The sequence below is a fragment of the Brugia malayi genome (genome assembly GCF_000002995.4).
Source record: "Brugia malayi strain FR3 genome assembly, contig: Bm_v4_Chr4_scaffold_001, whole genome shotgun sequence".
Taxonomy (NCBI): domain Eukaryota; kingdom Metazoa; phylum Nematoda; class Chromadorea; order Rhabditida; family Onchocercidae; genus Brugia; species Brugia malayi.
Genome location: NW_025062478.1, coordinates 10,874,827 through 10,895,401, shown reverse-complemented (window position 1 = coordinate 10,895,401; position 20,575 = coordinate 10,874,827). Strand labels below are relative to the sequence as shown.

General features: G+C 31.5%; 2 protein-coding genes across 3 annotated transcripts in view; both read right to left on the bottom strand.

Moving 5' to 3' along the window:
* Bm4440 (Uncharacterized protein) overlaps positions 1 to 15,764 on the bottom strand; it is a gene marked incomplete at both ends in the record, with an annotated part of 31,049 nt that extends 15,285 nt beyond the window's left edge. Inside the window, 39 exons of the mRNA XM_043082401.1 lie at positions 148 to 289; positions 707 to 834; positions 1,231 to 1,355; positions 1,615 to 1,715; positions 2,069 to 2,207; positions 2,300 to 2,537; positions 2,740 to 2,886; positions 3,041 to 3,161; positions 3,331 to 3,438; positions 3,530 to 3,665; positions 3,788 to 3,938; positions 4,234 to 4,438; positions 4,568 to 4,704; positions 4,850 to 4,924; positions 5,045 to 5,257; positions 5,452 to 5,655; positions 6,064 to 6,189; positions 6,304 to 6,439; positions 6,848 to 7,047; positions 7,294 to 7,480; positions 7,651 to 7,847; positions 8,036 to 8,182; positions 8,282 to 8,452; positions 8,631 to 8,923; positions 9,227 to 9,414; positions 9,749 to 9,954; positions 10,094 to 10,312; positions 10,518 to 10,689; positions 11,004 to 11,207; positions 11,330 to 11,485; positions 11,567 to 11,745; positions 11,907 to 12,101; positions 12,522 to 12,636; positions 12,817 to 13,026; positions 13,436 to 13,708; positions 13,806 to 14,030; positions 14,230 to 14,390; positions 14,843 to 15,016; positions 15,552 to 15,764. Of these exons, the coding sequence (XP_042938335.1) occupies positions 148 to 289; positions 707 to 834; positions 1,231 to 1,355; positions 1,615 to 1,715; positions 2,069 to 2,207; positions 2,300 to 2,537; positions 2,740 to 2,886; positions 3,041 to 3,161; positions 3,331 to 3,438; positions 3,530 to 3,665; positions 3,788 to 3,938; positions 4,234 to 4,438; positions 4,568 to 4,704; positions 4,850 to 4,924; positions 5,045 to 5,257; positions 5,452 to 5,655; positions 6,064 to 6,189; positions 6,304 to 6,439; positions 6,848 to 7,047; positions 7,294 to 7,480; positions 7,651 to 7,847; positions 8,036 to 8,182; positions 8,282 to 8,452; positions 8,631 to 8,923; positions 9,227 to 9,414; positions 9,749 to 9,954; positions 10,094 to 10,312; positions 10,518 to 10,689; positions 11,004 to 11,207; positions 11,330 to 11,485; positions 11,567 to 11,745; positions 11,907 to 12,101; positions 12,522 to 12,636; positions 12,817 to 13,026; positions 13,436 to 13,708; positions 13,806 to 14,030; positions 14,230 to 14,390; positions 14,843 to 15,016; positions 15,552 to 15,764 (6,717 nt within the window). The remainder of the gene's footprint in view (positions 1 to 147; positions 290 to 706; positions 835 to 1,230; positions 1,356 to 1,614; positions 1,716 to 2,068; positions 2,208 to 2,299; positions 2,538 to 2,739; positions 2,887 to 3,040; positions 3,162 to 3,330; positions 3,439 to 3,529; positions 3,666 to 3,787; positions 3,939 to 4,233; positions 4,439 to 4,567; positions 4,705 to 4,849; positions 4,925 to 5,044; positions 5,258 to 5,451; positions 5,656 to 6,063; positions 6,190 to 6,303; positions 6,440 to 6,847; positions 7,048 to 7,293; positions 7,481 to 7,650; positions 7,848 to 8,035; positions 8,183 to 8,281; positions 8,453 to 8,630; positions 8,924 to 9,226; positions 9,415 to 9,748; positions 9,955 to 10,093; positions 10,313 to 10,517; positions 10,690 to 11,003; positions 11,208 to 11,329; positions 11,486 to 11,566; positions 11,746 to 11,906; positions 12,102 to 12,521; positions 12,637 to 12,816; positions 13,027 to 13,435; positions 13,709 to 13,805; positions 14,031 to 14,229; positions 14,391 to 14,842; positions 15,017 to 15,551) is intronic.
* Positions 15,765 to 16,636: 872 nt separating this feature from the next.
* On the bottom strand, positions 16,637 to 20,361 carry Bma-aos-1 (ThiF family protein; the record flags this gene model as incomplete). 2 transcript variants are annotated; one of them, XM_043082399.1, is made up of 10 exons in its annotated part: positions 16,637 to 16,732; positions 17,257 to 17,326; positions 17,446 to 17,575; positions 17,774 to 17,882; positions 18,073 to 18,244; positions 18,453 to 18,524; positions 18,883 to 19,067; positions 19,402 to 19,461; positions 19,650 to 19,761; positions 20,243 to 20,361. In XM_043082399.1, the coding sequence occupies 10 exons, from the start codon at positions 20,359 to 20,361 to the stop codon at positions 16,637 to 16,639; spliced, it is 1,125 nt and encodes a 374-aa protein (XP_042938333.1). The 2 variants fall into 2 exon arrangements, with proteins under 2 accessions (XP_042938333.1, XP_042938334.1); XM_043082400.1 differs by lacking the exon at positions 20,243 to 20,361 and having other exon boundaries at positions 19,650 to 19,694.
* Positions 20,362 to 20,575: the final 214 nt, after the last annotated feature.

Below are 20,575 nucleotides of genomic sequence, written 5' to 3'. Positions count from 1 at the left end.
GAAAAATTCAATTCAATTCAAAAAAAAAAAAGACAAAGAAGAATAATCTGCATGCAACGCCATTTCTCAGTAATGAAGATAATTCGATCTTATCTAAAAAATAACATAATTTCGTATCTGAAATAGATAAACAGAAACATGACAAACCTTTCTCCACTCCTCATAACTCCGAAATGGTTCAAAAAAGCTACATCGTTTGTGAAAATTAGAGTAACGCTCCAAAGCTTTCTTATCAGTCAACCACACTTTATCGATAGTAGTTGCAGCAGAACATAAACCTGTGGACCACCTGAATTAAATCACTAATCAATCACCTCATTAAATATTAAGTACGTATGTAAGCAAAACGTTTCCATTTTAACTACTAATGTGTTAATTCTTAGGAATTGAGAAAACAAAGGCTCAGCATAACTGTTTAACTGTACATCAGCATCTCAGACGCAAATTACCCTTATACCATCATCGCCCATTTTTATCCAACTACTACAAAGGTAATCCCGAAACCGAACTCGAACTTTACGACTAATACATGGCAATTCCTAGCAATACACCACCAGTCGAACATTACATTACTCATTGTCAACATAAATTATTTTGCAGAGCGCAATTAAATATTTCTCATTGATTGTTTCATAATGGATAAATATTAGCTATAGCTTGCATGTTCTCTATTATTTTAAAGCTCCAAAATTTCCAAATAACTTACTGTTTCCAAATATTGGAATAAGAAGGATCATTCAAACGCTGCCATGCAAGATGAAGTGGAGCACATCCACTTCGTAAATCCATTTGCTGATGGCATGTTTTTATGAAAAGTGTAATATTCCACAAGATCTGAAACCTTATTGTTATATTAAGCACTGCACATTTAAAGTTTAGCATAATGAAATCTAATATCTTGCATAAAGTGGATACGAAAGTGATTTAAAATTTTAATTTGCCTATTATTGATAAAAAACATTGATAACATCACTTATAATTAGTCATTGGTTTACCAATGCATTTATTCTGCAAAATTTGCTTAAAACCAACTCGAGCAACTTACACGCCTTTAGCTAGCCTTTATATCTGATTAACAAAAAAATACTCATTTATGACAAAGTGCTGCTCGTACAACACGTCCAGAAAGTAAATTATCGACTGTTTTTTCTCTTTCATATTCCAAAAATTTGACAATAAAGCAAACAGAAAAAAAATATAATCAGAGAACAAAAAAAAAAAAAAAGTTACTAAGCATGAATCCGAGACCGCATAATCCGTTGAAGAAAACTTTGAAATGTACACATTTAATTCATTAAGCAGTTCTTTCACATGTGAAATTGCAGGTGAAGGAAGTTGGTCACTCCGGATTTTTCCTGGAAAATCAATATTCAAAGCTAACCTGATTTAATTAAGTCTATTACATATCTACCTAGAAGCTTCAATGTGAAAAGAATGAATTAGGAGGTATTGAAATATATCTAAACATTGAATCAGAAATTTCAAGAACCAAGTAACCATCGATATTGTTAAACGGATATTGTTAAATTATGCATATTTAGATTCGTACAATCGGTATAGAAAAATCTGCAAATATTTCTCGGAATGCTCTGTGAGTCAAGATCTTGAACTCACTTTTAATAAAAAGATTGCTTATGTCAACGGCAGATCCTTTCTCAGTCAAAATCTTATCCAGATTAAACTTTGTCCACAAAGCGCACATCCCGACGATAAATCTAGAAAATTGTTTACTGATATATTTTCTAATAAAAACAAATTACCAAACTATTGTAAAAAAAACTGATTTAACACAAAAAATTGATCCAACTTAAACATAAATTTAACTCGAAATTCATGATCAGCAGAATCAGCAGTCCAACTGTCAGTCACGCTAGTGCTATTGCTAGCATTATTTTAGAGTCTAATTTTCAAGCTTCAATAGATATGTAAGAATTAAAGTGTAAATTTACATATATAAATGAAGAAATTTTAAACCATGATAAAGCTTTTTCTGTTCATTATTTCATGTTAGTAACAAAGTTTGTTTTTTGTTCTATAAAGTGATTTGCATCAATAGATAATATGACACCTATCATTGTCTACATATTTGTCTGGAGGTTTTGTAATGCGCAATGTTGGAGAACCATCAAAACGTTCGTCATAATCCAGTGCCTTATTTTGTTTCAGGTTTTGAATGGCTTCAATAACCTTATCTCTTGCTTTCGTATCTAAAAAATATTGTCAACAAATTAATCAATGAATTTATTAAAGATTTGGTAATCATTTGTTTAATGAAATATTAATTTAAAAAATTAACAACCTGTGCACTTAAATAGTTCGACCATTTCCTCAATTTCCAGCTGTTTGAACGGAATGCAAAGTGTAGCCCAGAGAACACCAAGCATCCAATCATGTTGACTTACATAGGACCAAACCAAAATTTTCCATTTGCTGTATATGGTAGCAAAATTAGAATCTATTGCAGGGTAAACTATGAAGGTTTCTTCGTTGTTCTCATCAGTGTCCATGACTTCTTCATTCATGATTATTTTGAAATGCTGAAATTTTGGAACTCAATTGCTTCATTTAACTCGGAATTTCAAGTTATTACACATCTAATTATCATTATCATATCAATAACACTAATTACAAAACATTCCAAACATTTATTTGATCCTACTTTTGCATCGAAGAAAAAAAAATTCGTAATTTTCGAACTGCCGTCAGCTTTTTAATAGAAATGCGAACGTGAAAGCTGACCTTTATTACATTTACAAAATCCGCGTCTTTCTCCTTCAAAAGTATCTTTAACTTCAACAACTCCCAGCATGAAAGCTGCTCATAAGCTTGCATTATTGCTGGTGTAATTCGCAGAATATTTTGATTTTCCGTGTTCATCACCATATTCTTGAAATAAAGTTTACAAAGGTAAAGCTAAGAGTGTACTAATGAATTTAGAATAATCATTTAATAAAAAGGGGAAGAAATGTTATCCACAACTAAAACCAAGAAAAAAGAAATCAAAATTTCTTGATAAAAAATAGAAATAACAAGTACGTACCACTAGATCTTGTGCTACTCTAAACCAAACACCATCATCAGGAAGTAAATATAATTCTACTGAACGATTACGCATAGCTCGTGAAACGCTGCCGTAATCATCATCCATAGTGAAGAAAACTCTAAATTTATGAAACCATTAAACTGTCTAAAGTAACAATCTAACAAGACATCAAAAAATTATGAGCCAAAATAATGCGAAACTTTTATCACTCAATTACTTATAGTATTTCAGTACAGCAAATAATCGTTCAGAAGTTGGTCTGAAAAGTAAAATTAACAAACAGTAACCGGAAATCATTATGTGCTTTTACAACAGAAGTACCATCACCACATTCTTGTAAATTCAATTCCCCATTACTTTCTAAACAGGCATTTAATCGATCCAATACTGCGGCACTATAAAAAAACGAAGTCAATACAAGAGGTCAATATATCGCCTTAATCAAACAACTAAAAAATAGTTCAAAGTTGATGATTAAGAAGCAACCTGCAACAATTAACATTTTCAATCAAAATCCAGTAACCATTGATAAATGCATCAACAAAACGACTATTAAGCCATTCAAAACGCATTTTACTTTCACCCAATTCCTTGTAGTAATCCAACAATTTATTTGCAATATCTATAAAAGTAATACTCAAAATCATTTTGTCATGGATAATAAGTAGAGTAAATTAATTTCTATTTTTAACAATATAGAATATCCAAGAATTCTCGGAAATGTCAAAATTCAAAAACACAAACCATCATCGACAAGAAGCATAGCGGTTTGTATAGCTAGTCGTAAAGTAAGTATATCATTAGCACTATGTATATCATCCAGCAAATCCGGAAATCGTTTAAGCAAATTCAAACAATGTTGTTTTATGGAAGTGAAATTGATCTGATCGGTAATCTTAATAATGCGATATTAATTAACCTGTATATTATTTGCTAAAATATATTAAATTCTTAATTTGGAATTGAAAAATATGCGAAATTGCTCCCGATATCACACGGTACAGCAGAAAGGAACGACCGAATGTACTACAATGGTTTTAATATGAAAAATACATATTGATGAAATCGTGATTATTTATCCTGGATAATTGAGAATGTAATAAATATTAGTAAATAGTGTTTAATTAGCCATGAAATTTTGATAAAAAAAAAAACATTCAAGATTACTCGAAATAAAAATCTCTTGTAACCTGTTCAAACGACCCGAGAAGTTCGAGTGAATCAGATTCTGAAGTTAGATGTATCGTATGAAGCTTCTTTCCCAGTAACGATGCCAAAATGCTTATAGCTGTTGATTTGCCAGAACCAGCTTTTCCGACAATTAATGCAAGCCAATTCATTTTCACGCAAACAGCAAGTTTATTCAGCAATTTCATTTGCGATGACAACAATTTTCTGAAGAAACATTAGCTCATTTAATTTCAGTTTACGTCAGTTAAGTTTAGTCTCAAGAAAGCTGTGTTAAATGTAAATTTCGAAAATTAACTTAGACTTGAATTTGAAAAAAAGGGAAATAAAATCTACGTATTTTGTCGCCCGCATATTGCTCCCGATCGTTCGAATTCCACTTTTCCAATGCGAATATATGAACCAATCAAAGAAAGTGATGCTACAGCTTCAGTACATTCAAATTTGAAACATTCATAAAATAAGCTTCGCATCTGTAATATTTGATCTATGAAATTCAAACTTTTGTGGACGGATAAGTCGGATAAGTCTTATATTATGACATTAATCATTCCTGAGATATTACACCAACCAATCTTTTTCTCAGTGAATCGAAAGAATTAGCAAAGTTAAACCTACTTTTTGTCGATCAGCATTACTACGTAATCTCCATACGTACAATAAATCAAAACCATATGCAACATCACCATTGTTCTGTAAAAGTAGAGAAAAAACTGTTTGACGCATATCTTAGTAAATAGTTTCCAGCTAAATCCGTTAAAAATTCGAAAAATATAGTGCAAAATTCAACTTACAAAAACTTCTTTAACTTACTTCAACCGTTAGTTGTGCCCATCTCAACAAATCACGCAAATTAAATTCAAATGGTGATCCCTTCCTTAGAAACTCTGGATCTTCTGCCATAAGATTTGTTATTGATTTGTTCACATTAACCATACTTTGGATAATATCATCAATCAATACAGATCCAAATGAACTTCTTATAACTTCAAAGAAATCTGATGTATCCATTTCGGCTACATAAATCTGCAAACTTTTTCCTGATTCCAGGACAATATATCATTTTCACCCACTCAAAAACGAATGATACAGATTTTACTAAAATAAATCATATTACATAGTTTGATATAAATTAAGTAATCTGCGTTTTGGGTAGTTTCCAAAAGATTTAATATTACGAAATCCTATAATCTTTTTTGTCATTATTGAAGAAAACATACAGATGTGAAGCGATTAACATATGATTTGGGTAGCTTCCGTCGATTGCCTCCTTGAGAACATGGATTTTGACATGCAAAAAAACGCGTTTTCCTATCACCAACACCAATATCGAAGGTTCGATTCAGTTCTGGTATGAAAAGATGATGACGATGGTCGAAACATGCATTCAAACCTTCCAAAACACTCTGTGATGCCAGATTCATCTTAAAAGAATTTATACATTTGATTTTCAAATAATTCAATTTACTATTCAGTTCGACAATCCTATTTATTTAATTCCCTTAAACTATATAAACACACCACAATCAAACACTATAGCCGAACATTATATAGTAAAGATTGATATCCTATAAGCTCTAATTTTACATATGAAACATGGAATAAGTAATTCCGTTGGAAAGAATACAATTTTACTTTAATATTCATCATGCCAGTTTAAGTGATCATCTTTTTGAAACATAAATCGTTTATATGTATCGATAGAAAAAATATGACTATGACTGTTCAGTTTTCAAATTAATATAAAAAATACCAGTATTAAGTATACTACAAAATATCCAATAAACATGGAAAAGCCACATATTAAATATGCAAAAATCTTAAATTATGACCTCATCTAGAAGAACCCATTGTCCCGTTTTGATTGCATGCAAAATAGGTCCATCTCTCCACATGAAAGATGGTGTACCATCAGACAAAATAACGGGCACATCGCAACCGAAGAGATCTGCCAAGTCCTAGAATAGCTAATGCAAGTTTTCTTTTCAACAAAAATTTATCATCAACAATTATAAATTTAGCCATGTGTTTTTTTTTTTAAAAAAAAAAAAACAGACAAAACAAGAAACTACCGTTTGTTCCGACAAATTCAATCTAGTCAAAGAATGGCCAGTAACAGCAGCTAAAGCAACAACAGTGCTTGATTTACCACAACCTGGAGGACCTTCAAGCAATATTGGTTTATCAACGGCTAATCCACGCACAAGCCTAGAAACATATTGTTATGTAAAAGTTAAATTTTGAGTAGTTATTTGAACAATTTTAATATAAATCGCTAGTAAAAAAGAAATGCTTTTTTTAAAATATAGTTTTTATTATGAGAAACTATAACTTTACGGCAAATACTCATGAATCATTTACCACTATCTCCAAAACCTTAATCGTCGATGATTTCAAGCTTACAGTTTTACAGTTTTCTAACTTTTAGTTTAATTAAATAAGACTTAAAGGAAAGGAACAATTCAACTATTCACAAAATATGCAGTACAAGTTATTTCAAAATAGAGCAAACTAAAATATCAAGATAAATAGAGCATTATTTTTTGTTAAGAATTATGCAGTAATAAATCCATAACAAGAAATATTTAAAATTGAACGAGCAGTGTGTTCTCATACCTGAAAATATTCTGCTTACATGTCAGGGCATCAAATGTAAAATCTTTGGGTATAAATCGTTTGGCTGGTCCAAAAGGAATACGAAAATCTCCAACAATGAGACTATGTGAATCTTTTTCATCGAAATGCAATGTAGCCGGTAAGGAAAGCGATGCTACATCACAGACGCTATCCAATTCTTGTTGAATAATTTGACAGAGCTAAAAAAGAAATGTAAATAACTACAAATGTAAATTATTTTATTTGGACAACAACTTCAAGTGTAATAATCTAACTCGTAAGGGAACCGTGAATGAACAAGGAGGTCTAGAATTTAAAACAATCTGAAAATAAATTAGTGATGGAATTATCTGGAAGTCACAAATTCCACCATCCTAGAGTTATCCCCGTTTTGTAAGACAAAACAAATAACAAGTAAATTTTTGCAGAAAAGAAAAAATTTTCACTCCATCAATGGCCTTTTTCTTTAAGACATTGCAATCCAAACTGATACGAGTCGATAAAGTACCAAAAGCATCAAAAAGAGTTGCCGAAAAAGCATGGTAAATTGAAAAAGATGGTGAATTAGATCGTGACAATGCAGCAATAACAAGCTGAGTAACTGCTACTATATCACGAATTGTTATCGTATTCCTGAAATTTACAGGAATCTTATTTATTCGGCTTAATTTTTCTATTTAGAAACTATTCATTATCAAATAGAAAATTCTGAATCAAAAACAAAACTCAGGTAAGTCCTACATTTCACTGAAATTTGAACCTTCCATCCAGCATTTAATTTGTAGTCATATGAATTCACAAACCTTAGCATATGAGAATATTTATGATCAAACCACTGCACGAATTTTACAATACATTTGTTAACTTTTAACCGCAAATCATTCTCATCCAGCAGTGTAGTTGTACTCAGCAGTTGATCCACAATAGCAGTTAAATCATCACCGAATACATTTGATGGACACCAAATTTCTGTGAATCGATTTCTCAGTGCTTTTGAGAGCTACAACGAAATGATTAGAATTGACTTAATAATCTACTTCGAAATTATCTGACCCAACAATATTATAAATGCACAAAGATTTTGTAATAAATCATTACACTGCACTGACAATCATAGATCCCTGAAACCTAAGCTTTAAGATCTCGTCCTTCTTATGAATTTTAAATAAATTGTTAAATATAACAAACCTCTTTTTTACCATAATCTCCACCGGGATTCATAGTTGCTATAATATTGAAACCACTTTTTGCTTGTACTTCCCCACCCGATAAACTGCCATCATTCAAAAACAATGAACGGGATGGCTCCAGCAAGGGATTCAGCCGCTCCAAAACCTGATCATAAGAATGACTTAAACAACTCAGTTAAACTAACAGGTAAAATTAAATAGAATATTCAAGACAAAAAAAAGAAAAAAAAAAAAAACAACAAACCGAATCAGAAGCAAGCGAGATTTCATCTATAAGAAGTGGTCGACCTTCTTTCATTGCCTGTACGACTACTCCATATATCCATTTGAATGCACCATTACCAACCGGACGTAATGAACCCAGAAAATCAGCAGCTTCCGTTCTTTCATGACAATTCAAAGCCAACAGATTCTCCTGCAATATTTTTTAACCTATCATATTATGCATTTAATGAATGCTAAGTTCTAACATACTTTACACAAATCAACAAATCCATGGAATGAAATGGCATTTTTATAGATCAGTTGTCATTTTCCTCCAGAAACTACACATAAAGATATCTTCTATCCACCCTACAAAACAAAAGAATCACTTTTGCAAGCATCTGAGCAACCGTTGTTTTACCACATCCTGTTTCACCAATCATTAGAACTGGCTCAGCAAAGTGCCAACTTTGTGAAACCAAAACAAGCATCCTTCGAATGGTACTGGTTAAAACAATATTATTCACAGCTGTGCATGAACGAAATTCAGGCGGTAAGTAGTGCGAGTCAGTGGCAAATAATCGCTCAACATCTATTTTACGCTTCAAATTTTTTTCCAATATTTTTTTCACGCATTCGACATCGACTGCATTACGACATCGTGCACCAAGCAACATAAACCCTGAATTCTATGATTTTTCTTCTCCAGTTTTTGGTGACTGTTTCAAAAATGAAATAAGCAAATACGAGACTACATGCTCTGAAGAAAACATCGATAATGTTGAGATATGTTCAGTTTCTAAGAAATTACTAATTGATTAATTTTTAATATATTTTTGATCTTAATTTTAATATTACTAAATTTGTCTCATATTTTTCTTTAAATTTAAAATACGCTGAAAAAAAAAAAAAAAAGAAAAAAAAAAAAGAAAAAACATACGTTCAACAGCACAATTAACACTTTATATGATAGAAAAAGACTTACCATGTTCAACCAAACACTGACGCCAATCATTGTCATTAGAACCTGCAAGTCGTTGTCCCCATCTGAATAAATCACGAAGTGTCATCAACCCATCACTGGCTGAAAAAACGCCAATCGCACTACGCTGAGCACGTAAGTCACAAAATACCGAAACCATTGCTTGTGCAGCTGATGGGGCGATTTTACAACTGAAAAAAAAAAAAAATTCATAAAAGAATTTAGATTTAATTTCACTAAATATATTCAAAATATTTCGTTACAATATTGAAGCAATGTTGCATATTGTAGTGCCAAGAAATAAACCATCGAAAGGAAGATATACACACAGAAGCACTGGTAAACGTTACTTGATTAAATCCAAATGGATCAAAAGGAAAAGGAACAGTTTACTTCTGGCATTTTGAAAGTTTTCAAAATTATTCTGGCTATACCTTGACTGATCAAGACAATCAAGACATGATCAGAATAACACAATACTGGAAAAATTTTTGTAATTACAAAAGCTTTGGAAATTATCGTTACCTAACGATGATCATTTGAGCTAGTTCATTGTATGGCAGTTGATCGAATTGCAAAACAATAAAACGATTGAGCAAAGCACGTGAGAGAGGTTTACGACCGGCATAAGTGCAAACGGGATTTTGCGTTGCAAATACACGAAATCGGGGATTAGCCTTTACGACTGTGTTCGTTTCAGAAATATACAATTCACGATTATCATCTAGCAACTAAAATTAAAACAAATGGCAACTAAAATACATGTAAATCTAATCCCATTTACAAACCGAAACGGCAAATTGTGAGTGAAAAGATCGAATATCATGCGTGTTATTCCAATCCTTAAAAATATTTGATCAAAAAACATACCCTATTGAAAGCTTCAATGATATCGGTTGGTGCAAGATTTAGTTCATCAAGAATTATCCAATGTCCATCACGAGCAGCTTTTACTAATGGACCTTCCATAAATACAAAACGGCCATCACCATCTGGTACATAGGATCCCATGTATTCTTGAAGATCGGTGTGTTCATGATTATTAATCCGAATAATCGTATTCCCAGTAATTTTAGCAAGATGGATTACCTAAATATTTTATTCAAATTTTAAATTCAAACTTCAAAAAATCACAAACAGTAAAAAATTTCAAGAATAAGTTTATGATGAACATACAGAATAGTACAATTAAGAGAACATTTTTATCTCATTCATAAATATTGTACAGTTCAGAAATTTAAAATTGGATTTTATTTATGTAAAATCATCAATTTAATATCAGTTACAAACGCACCATGGCTGTTTTTCCACATGATGTTTCACCTTCCAACAACACCGGAAATTTGCCACTACAAACGATTCGAGCAAGCTGGGCTAAATTTTTTCGAACTGAAGCTGTACAAACATAACCGGAATCATCTTGTGGTTTAGCACTTCCTTTTTCGATCCAATATCCTTCAACTTCACTGGAAAAAGAAAAAAGAGAATGACCACAAAATGGAAAAAAAAAAAGAGAAAAAGGAAGCAAAATGAAATCAAAAGACATTCAAGCAATGGCTTTACAAAAATTTCATTATTTTATTTATTGGTCACAAGATATTTCTAGAGTTTTACAACCTCATGCTATCTCACTAGTGTACCAGTTACTCATTCACTGTAACAGTCAAATAAACTATATTTATAAAATTTGCATTTTTTAAATTGTATTTGATAAATGAATCGAAGAATTCAAGGAAAAGAGAATACAGCTCATAATTATTGAAATATTAGTGATACATACATGCGATTATCAATAAATTTCGCGTTCATTTTACCCAATGAGATTTTTTTCATTTTACTTTGAATAAGTTTGCCAACCACTGCTTGAGCTTCTGCATTCAGATCACTCATGAAGGACATAGATACTGCTTCATACATGTTACGTATCTCATTTCCAAATACATTCTCTGCCGTGAATGCCAACGCACGACATAAAGTACGTAAGCTGAAAAAAAACTGGCATATGCAAAACATTAATTTCTGATCTTTCATGAAAAAAAAAAAAAAAAAACAGTTGCAATAAAGATGTTAATTGAATATGATTGACTTAAATGCTCCAGAACAAACCTATATTTTCCAGGAAAAGATATACGCAATGTCTGATAAAGTTCCAGCACAATAGATATTTTGGCAGCATCAAATGATGGAAGATAAGCCTGTGCGATGATATGCAGTTGATCCATTTCTGTAGTTTCATGTACAAAAATTTCAGTGAAGCGACTTCTGCAAAGACGTAAAATCGCGCGCTGCTAAATTAATTTTAAGAAATCAGAACACTCAATTTTTTCTCAATGATTCTCTCACCTTATTCCAGCTGGTAGATTTCGTTTCCCTACATCACTGGCAGGATTCATGCATGCAAATAAACGGAAATCTGGATGTCGACTTTCTGAATCTTCAGTAAGGCGTACCACAGAATCCAGACATTCCGGTGTAGCTAAATTAATTTCATCAACCAGAAGCCACTCACCTCGTTCAGCAGCCTAGAACAAAGGACGACTTTGGTAAGATGTAGCTTTAAAATCAGACAGCAAAAACGAATATTTGTTAACAGAAAAATAAAAAATCATCTGAGACTAGAAAAGCAACGTTCTGTAATTGTAGATTGGAATTTTAAGAAAAATAAAGCTTTTTAGAGATTTACTTCAGCAACTGCTCCACGAACATATGCAAAGGAAACAGCTGAAGCTTTCAGTGATTCTGCACAACGTTCTGCTCGAACAAGTAACTTCGCCCACGATTTCAGAGAGTTATGTTTGGATGACATTTTTAATCTACGACGTGATGTTTCCGCAATTAATTTTGCATAGTCACTGTATCGTCCATTTGATAAACACATCTACAATGATTTGTTTCACTTGTTTTTTTTTTTTTTTTTTTTTTTTTTTTTTTGGGGGGGGAAGGGGGGGTGGTATCTCTGGAACTGTGCTAAACAAAACTCATATTGCTAATACAACCAAATTACGTAAGTAAAGCCAACTAAAAATACTTTATCTTCTTTTACTAACCTGTTAATAGTTTTTTTTTTTTCATTAAAATAAACGACAGGTTTCATGATGATAAATTACTTCTTTACATTTCAATACAAGTGAAACAAGTAATGGATACGAACCACCAATTTTAGAGACAATTTTAACGACAACATGTCATAAACAAAGAGGCATCTGGTGGATGTTAAATGTTCTTAAAATATTAAGCATTTTTTAATTAAACTTCCGAATGTAATCCAAAAATATCTCGAAAATAACGAAAAACTCACCTCTAAGTGATTCAGAAACTTTTCATTTTTTATCAAATCAAACGTTGCAGCAAATAAATCATCAAATTCTTTTTTTAGTGGTCTTAACAAATAGGGTATTGATACTGGTTTATACCTAAAATGTCAATAAACCATCAAAAACACATTATGTTCGATTATATTTCAAATTAAAAAAACATATATTGTCCCATAATATGCATGCTATGCGTAAATGAATGAAAAGAATAAATTAATTAAAATTTTTACTCGAAATATGAAAAATTAAAATTTGGGAGTTCATAACTGAAATACATACCCGCCAATTAAATCAGACGAATCTGAATGTTGACTGAGATTAACAACTCGAAGAGTAGTGCCAATACGATCTGCTAGTAATTGTACAATAGCTGTTTTACCAACACCAGTTTCACCAACAAGCAATATTGGCTCCATTCGACTTACACAAACTGCTATCCGCTCCAGTAACTGACATACGTTACGTGTAATGCCAAAACAAGTAACCTTGCTAAAATTTCAATTCTCAAAAGAAAAATTAATTCGTTCTAATTAAATGATTATATATTATTGGATTACTGGTGAACGTTCTCATACTGATATATTTTTACTTAAATGCAATAAAAAAAATCTCTCGCTTCAATCCTTTAAGTAATTTTCCATGAACTTTGTTTCAAATTTTTTCGTTGGTTTAATTTAAATTCTACGTCAGTTGCAATCATTTCTATGCATGTGATATCAACATATTTGATTTCATTGTAAATAATGTACGTGCTCTATTATTTTGACTCCTTGTCCTTGAGGAATATCTTCATTCTCTGATTATTTATGTATCTCTATTTAATTATAACATTTGCTAAAACAAATTTTTCCTGCATTTTAAAATTTTAATAACTATTTTAAAAACGCAACATTTTTACCTTTCTCCTGTTATTTGATTTCTCGGCAGATTTACTCGGCCACATCTCATGCTAGTTTGTGTCACCGAAATTTCAGGTAACCGGAGGTTTAACTGATATATTAGTTGATCGTGATTCAAGGACAAACTGTTGGCAATTATTTCCGAACATGCAACAACATCTTCCTGCCTGCGGCAATGAATTGCCCAACAGTCAACCAATTCATGAAAAACAGCTATCGAATCCGACAAATCATTTAAATCGTTGATACGTGTGCAGGCTTTCAATAAATCCCTACAGAAATCCGTTACAACGTATTAGTTTTTGGCAGTGCTTCCAAATAAATTCATTTTTCTTTTAAAAACAAATTAAAATCATTTAAGAAACCTACGTCGCTCCTAATTTTCTTCCATTCAATTGATTAGCCGAGTTGTTGATAAATTCGTCAAATAACGTAATCAATTTTTGAGCAATTGGTGCAACCCTTTTGCATAAAATACAAATAGCACGATGAAGTTCACTATTTGAAAATGGTGGCAGCGAAATTTCAAAAGGTACAGAAGTAAGCAACAATTCAACATCAGCTGATCGGAAACTTCTTTCCTGTCTTATACATCTAAAGACTGAATGTTATTATTTTCCGAATCAAATGTTAGATATCCTTTTCTTATTAGTAATGTGATTAGTCCAAAAAGAATTTATCCGGAATCTTATAAAAAATCCTAAGGATTCGAGAAATTTTTATAAATTCTTTAATTGAAATGTCTATGTTTATGCTCACCGATTTCTAATAATCTTGCATCAAAAAAACAGACCTCATTGTAGCAACAATATAAGCTTCATTATGCATTCTTATTGTTTCACCGGAAGTTACTCGTACTTCACGACTATCACATAAGTTGATTATTTGTGCTATTAGATCAGCCGAAGCACAATCGATATCTTCCAAAAGTATGATTCCCTTATCAAGAATGTACTAAAACTTAATTACGATTAATTTTGAAACCAGCGATTAAACAGTGAATAACCACGAAACCAGAGCTTAATTCGTTATTTATATTAGCATTCTGTATCGAACTATATGTCAGATAACTATCTATTTTTACTCCACAAAAAACCTATCACTTAAATGACTCATTAAATCTATTCTTGAATGACTAGAATTTCTTTTGTAGAAGGAAATACATAACGTATTTGTCAATGGATAAATGACATAGTACATCCACGTTGAGATCAATGCTTTTGTTTACTTGTTCAACTAATTTGTTATAACCCTAGCAATTAAAATCAGCGATGATTCCAAAGCGTCTTTCACAAAGAATACGAAAAAAGAAGATTTTGATCTTATTAAAGGCTCATACATAATCTATCAAATAGCTAATAGTATCTATTCCAAAAAATCATAATTTTATTGGAAGCAAATCTTACCTTCGTGAAGGTGCTCTGTTTCCAGCAAAATTCACCAGGTATATCAAGGCAATGAAATATTCCGAACAAAGTTTTCGAATCGATTTGTTCACCCATTTGTATAGTTCGACATGGTATTTTCATACTGTGTGCAACTTCCTTTATAATCGATGTTTTACCACAACCAATTGGACCCTAAAATTTCAGCGACAAAAAGTTAAATGATCTTCTTGCAAGAGATATGTGAAAAGAAATTAGCTCACTTAGAACTGAAAAGGATTCCAAGATAGACTGAATTATTAGGACCCATATTTTTATACTACCAACAAATTTACGCAATAATGAATTCATCTGCTGAAGTGGGTTAGTTCGGTGCTACATATCATTTGATGTGAAAAAAATTAGCAAGAAAAATTGTTTCAAATGTTATTTTACTCCTATAACTCTGTCAGAAATTACTTTTGATCCTAACAATAATTTGTACATTAAATGTTTAACGTACGTCATTTACTGCCATCATCCAGTCATTATCATTTCCATTCTTCCGTTAAGTAATTAAAATCGTAGGCAAAAGAAAAAGTTTTACATAAGATTCCACATTTTGAATTCCAATTTTTAAATTAATCTTGCAAAATTCAGATTTTTAATTAACCTTTTTGCTTTTGAAATTGTAAAGGAAAACCGATAAGCAGAATTTTTTAGATTTATAATAACAGTTTCGAAAACTTACCTGTACGAGGACAAATACACGATTTCGGATGCCAACCTCCAACTGTTCACGATAAGTAGCTCTAGTAGGCATAGTATCCGGTACAAAATTAGCCACAGATTCGTTCTCTTCACTGGACTTCCTACTTCTTATCATTTTCTCCGGTTTTCTGCTTTCCGCTTCATCGGTAAGCAATAATTTTCGCTTCTGCTTTCTTGTCTTTTTCACCTTCATTCTCCCTTACCTGAATTGAAAAAGTACGAAACAAATTTACATCTCTACATAAATTGTTTTGGGCAATGCCAAATTCGGGCGGAATAGGCTCTGTTATATAGCTTATATCTCGCTTGATTGCCAAACAACACTTAAATCTCGATAAATGAATTTAACATTATCTCCATCTCTTAGATATAATCACATTGATGTATCATATATTCAATATTAAAATATCGGTATAAATCGGTATTAATGAAAAGTTTATTTGAGCAAATTTATTTTAACAAAATAAGTAATTTTTTTACAAATTATACCACATAAGAAATGAAGTGAGATGGGATAGAAAGAGAAATGAAAACGAAAGGCATTTGCATACAACATTTAACAAAACAAAAACTGCAAAGTACAATAAAAAACCGGAACCAATCATCAAGTTAACTCAACCATTGGTTCACTTAGATTGCGCACAAGTGGCAATTTACATCGCAGTTTTATCTCTCAGCAATGCCTATATCTTTCATTTCTGCTTTCTAAAAATATTGCCTTGCTACTCCACTTTCCAGATTATTTTTTCGAAGACTCAAAAACTTGCATGCTTCATAAAATTACTTTCTTTAAATTCTGCAGGTTAAGTTTTTGTGTCAATTTGTCTGATATTGGCATGATATAAAATACTCAAATATTTCCATTAACAAAAACGAAATAATTTAGCGAATTATAATGTGAATCGAAAAGGAAACAGCTGGAAACACAAAACATTCACAAATTTTGTCAACAAGTTAACACAACAATAATGATATTAAAAACGGGAAAAAAGAAATACGATATGAGATCAATCATAAAGAGTTCAATAATTTAGTAATCAAAACCAACAATGGCATTAAATGAAACTATGTAATAGGTGGCAAATGGCAAACAATACCACTGGTATCAATTGCTGAATAAAAGAACACATTTCGAAGAGGATCATCCTTTTGTGAAAGTGCCTAAAACTTGATTATTTAAAGAAGTAATTTAAGAAGTTAAGGTTTTTTTTTTCTTAGAGGAACTTGATTTTTTAAACAAATAACTGCTATAGACTTAAATTCCTGAAAATCTGTTTACGAAAATGCATAAGCAGTCTCAATAATAATTTTAATTTCTAATGAAATCCGACCTTGTAACACTGTAAAAGTATAACTACTAGATTATGTTGAAGATAAGCAAGGCATTGCTATTAGCCAGCTCTTGTTCAGCAGTCCAAAGAGCAGCTCTTAATACTCGACAAGTAACAAAGATAATTTCAACTGAGCAAATTTTGAAGGTTAATATCCCTTCCAGAAAGCCCACTTCATGTATTATATTATTCAGTAATAAATGGGAACTGCAATGTGAATAGTTAGACAATCCTTTTGTTAAACTGTCATATTTGAATAGAGGAATGCATTTTGAAACAGCATTTGTATTTAATTGGATTTCAATTTTCAGTTCAACATAGCAGCGAAAAGATCCAAATAAAAAAAGGAAAAACCTTTATTGCTTCCTGTGCTATATGTGCTCCAACGATAGCACATGTCGGGCTCAGTTGTGGGCCAACAAAACTGAAATAACTTCAAACCTAATTTTTTGTAAAAAGAAAAGCTATCCACGACAATCTAATAAAAGGAAAACGTTTCAATTATTAACCAAGTTGTTACTGAAAGAATCAAATTTCACTAACTGCGAAAAATATTTGTCGTTGAAATATTCGTCATCAAGCACATGATTGCATTGCTCCAATTCTTTCTTCCACATTTCTATGAATTTCTCTTGCTCCACAGTATCATCGCTATCTTGTAGTCGAAGCATAACTAGAAAATAGTATTTTAATGGATATTTTCTATGTTTGAGTGATTACATGTTTATCTGCAAAAATTTCCACATTTTTCTGGATTTAACTATCTCACATAATTCGATATTAAAGATTTAAATGCAAAAGAGAAAATCTGCAACAAAACAAATTCTTGTTTGAAAATTCTACTATAGCACATTAGTACTTGGAGGAATACCTCGGACAGGGAAATATGATCGAGGCAAAATTTGTTTTGCCTTACGAATGAGTCTTTTATGAGTCCAGTCGACATTCCATGCATCGTCCCATAATGGGTATGAAAATGTCTAGAAGTAATTAGAATGTAAAGGCAAAATAAGGTACTTTTAATTAATTTATAAAATCTCAAATTCAAATAGAGCAAACTGTATAATATACAATTGATGGCATCAACATATGCGAACTTTAGCAAATCTAAAGTTTTAATTTTATGTTCATTTTCAAACGTAATATAGACAGCATACTTTAGAAAGTTACCATGTGTATTTTTTCATCGTCGTCCAGTACAACATTCACTGATGCTTTATTTTCCTTTCCTCCTTTTCCATTTTCTACTTCACTGCCAATTCTTTGTTTCTTTGCTGGTGAAGAATCGTCCTCTACAGAGTCATCTTCCAGTATACCACCTGTCCTTACTTTTGGTACAGTCCTAAAATTTATGAAATGGTATTATCCAATCCTCAATTTAGTCAGAACAAACATTATCTTTATAGGATACAAGCACCAGTCCTGTAAGTAAAGAAGAACGCGGGTATTTGATTTGGATTAATGGATGAACAGATAATGTATAATACTAAGAAGCTCAACAGATGATCTTATCAGTTTTTTATTCAGATATCAACGGTATATGAACTTACACTAAAAATGAACAGTCCGTAAAGTCGAAAAATGCGTATCCTATCCAACCAAAAACGCCTCCAGCAATAAATCTAAAATTAACTTTTAAAAATATCCATAAATAAAAAGAAACACTGTTTCTCCTGCTTTTACCATTATTCAGGATGCTTAAAAATCCCGGCTATATGAGTTACCCATATATTCCGCTAATAAATGGTACTATCAGAAATATGCAGGTTAAATAATTCCTGCAATCACACCTATTAGATATAAAAGAAGATCACTTGAATGGTTCACATAAGATGAAGAATTAAATCACTTCGTTTCAGTTCTGATTTGGACTATTCCTAATTCAAAATGTTTCGCTTGGATTAGTAATTCGCTGTTCATTTCTAACTATTCAGACACTTCAAAACTCATGTAAGGTTACAGAAGTTAACGAAATCGCACGGTTTTCTAGCATTCCGACATATTTTACTGATTTGATTAATGACGGCGTATTTTTGATCAACCAAAATAATTAAATCGAAATTAGTGAAGAACTTTTCATCTTTTTCCGAAATATCACCCGTATCCACATGCAATTCCACATTCGGATTTAATAATTGACATTTCTGCCGTGATGCTTCAGCACGCTGAAAAATAACAGTGCATAAAATCCGAATGTGGTATATGAGACGAAAAGAGAATTATATGAGTTATTGACTAGAGCAAGGAATAGAAAAGTTATAACAAATTTTAGTAAAATTGTGCTAAGAAATAATAAAATAATCTCCAAAAAGTTTTAATAAAAAAAAAAGTAAAAATCAATAGAATAACTGCTAAAAAATGCGTTTCAATTTATGTATCAGAAAACATACAACTGAAATTACTATCCACAGATTTTAAAGTTGAACTTCATTAGTAAGAAAAAATCTGCGAACTAAATTTTGATACTTCGTTTGATCAATTTATGTCTTAAGAACATACATTTTTGCCTTCACTGCCACGTTGCAACAAAAACTGACTGCAGTAATCATCCGCACAAATCTAAATTAAAAACACTGTTGGAATAATAACTAAATTAAATTTCATTCAACCAAGCAGGTATCCAAATTTCATATTCGCATATGTTCGAAATGATTGAAAATAGATTTTGAAGCTAGAAAATTAAGTTTAATACTCATAAGTTTGCACAACATTCACATATTTCTTTAAATAAATCAACAGGCGCTTACTGTTTTATTATCCAGTAGCGTTAGCGATTTCAATCCGGTTAACATTAAATTCTTTGAAACTTCACTTCCACATCCTGACAAACCAGCGACTAATACTGTCGAACTGCGTAATCTGTAAATGCTTGAATCTTACTAAACCTATTATTTCCGATAATTTTCAAACAATAGTTTAGACGAATTACTGTTTTTCTGAAGTTAATATGAAGAAAACCTGTTAATAATGCCCCCAAAACAACTTCTTATAACCCACTTCCAGTCATTTATTTGAATATTCCTTCTTACTCGTCGAAAAAATTGTCACACTGCTCACACGATTTTGAGAATGACGGAAAAATAACTGTTGGACAGCTCATTACGAAAGAAAAGATCCCAAAGATTCATCCCAAAGTTTAATTGCATCAAATTCCATTTTCGTCAAGACTTGCTTTTCTATGATAAAAACACACGAAATCAGAAAAGAAAAGAAACGCTGAACTAATCTTTTACAGGTTAGAATAAAATGTCCATATCTTAAAAAATTAACTAATCAATTTTTCACTTATAATAAATCAGTTCGTTCTGAAAGTGAAAAGATTAATTTCTGAAGAACTGACCTATTCTGAGTTTCCAAACCCCACAAACGTATCTGTCGATCGTAAACAGCTTTCTCATCCTCACTGATTGTATATGTATTTGCGGCTGTAAACCTACTGGAATTCGACATTGACGACATCTTTTGAAGTAGTCCTATTTGGCTGTATTGCTAGGAAGGAAAAAATAATGTTAGAAAATTTGAAAATCCAAACTCACATGAATTTCTGCAATGTAAACTTTTCAGTCCAACATTTTAACTCGATTCATTCTTTTCTCTCTAATAAATATTTATCAAGAAACAACAAATATTATTTAAGCTATCACTTCCAACTGTTTACGTCTATCTCTTACAC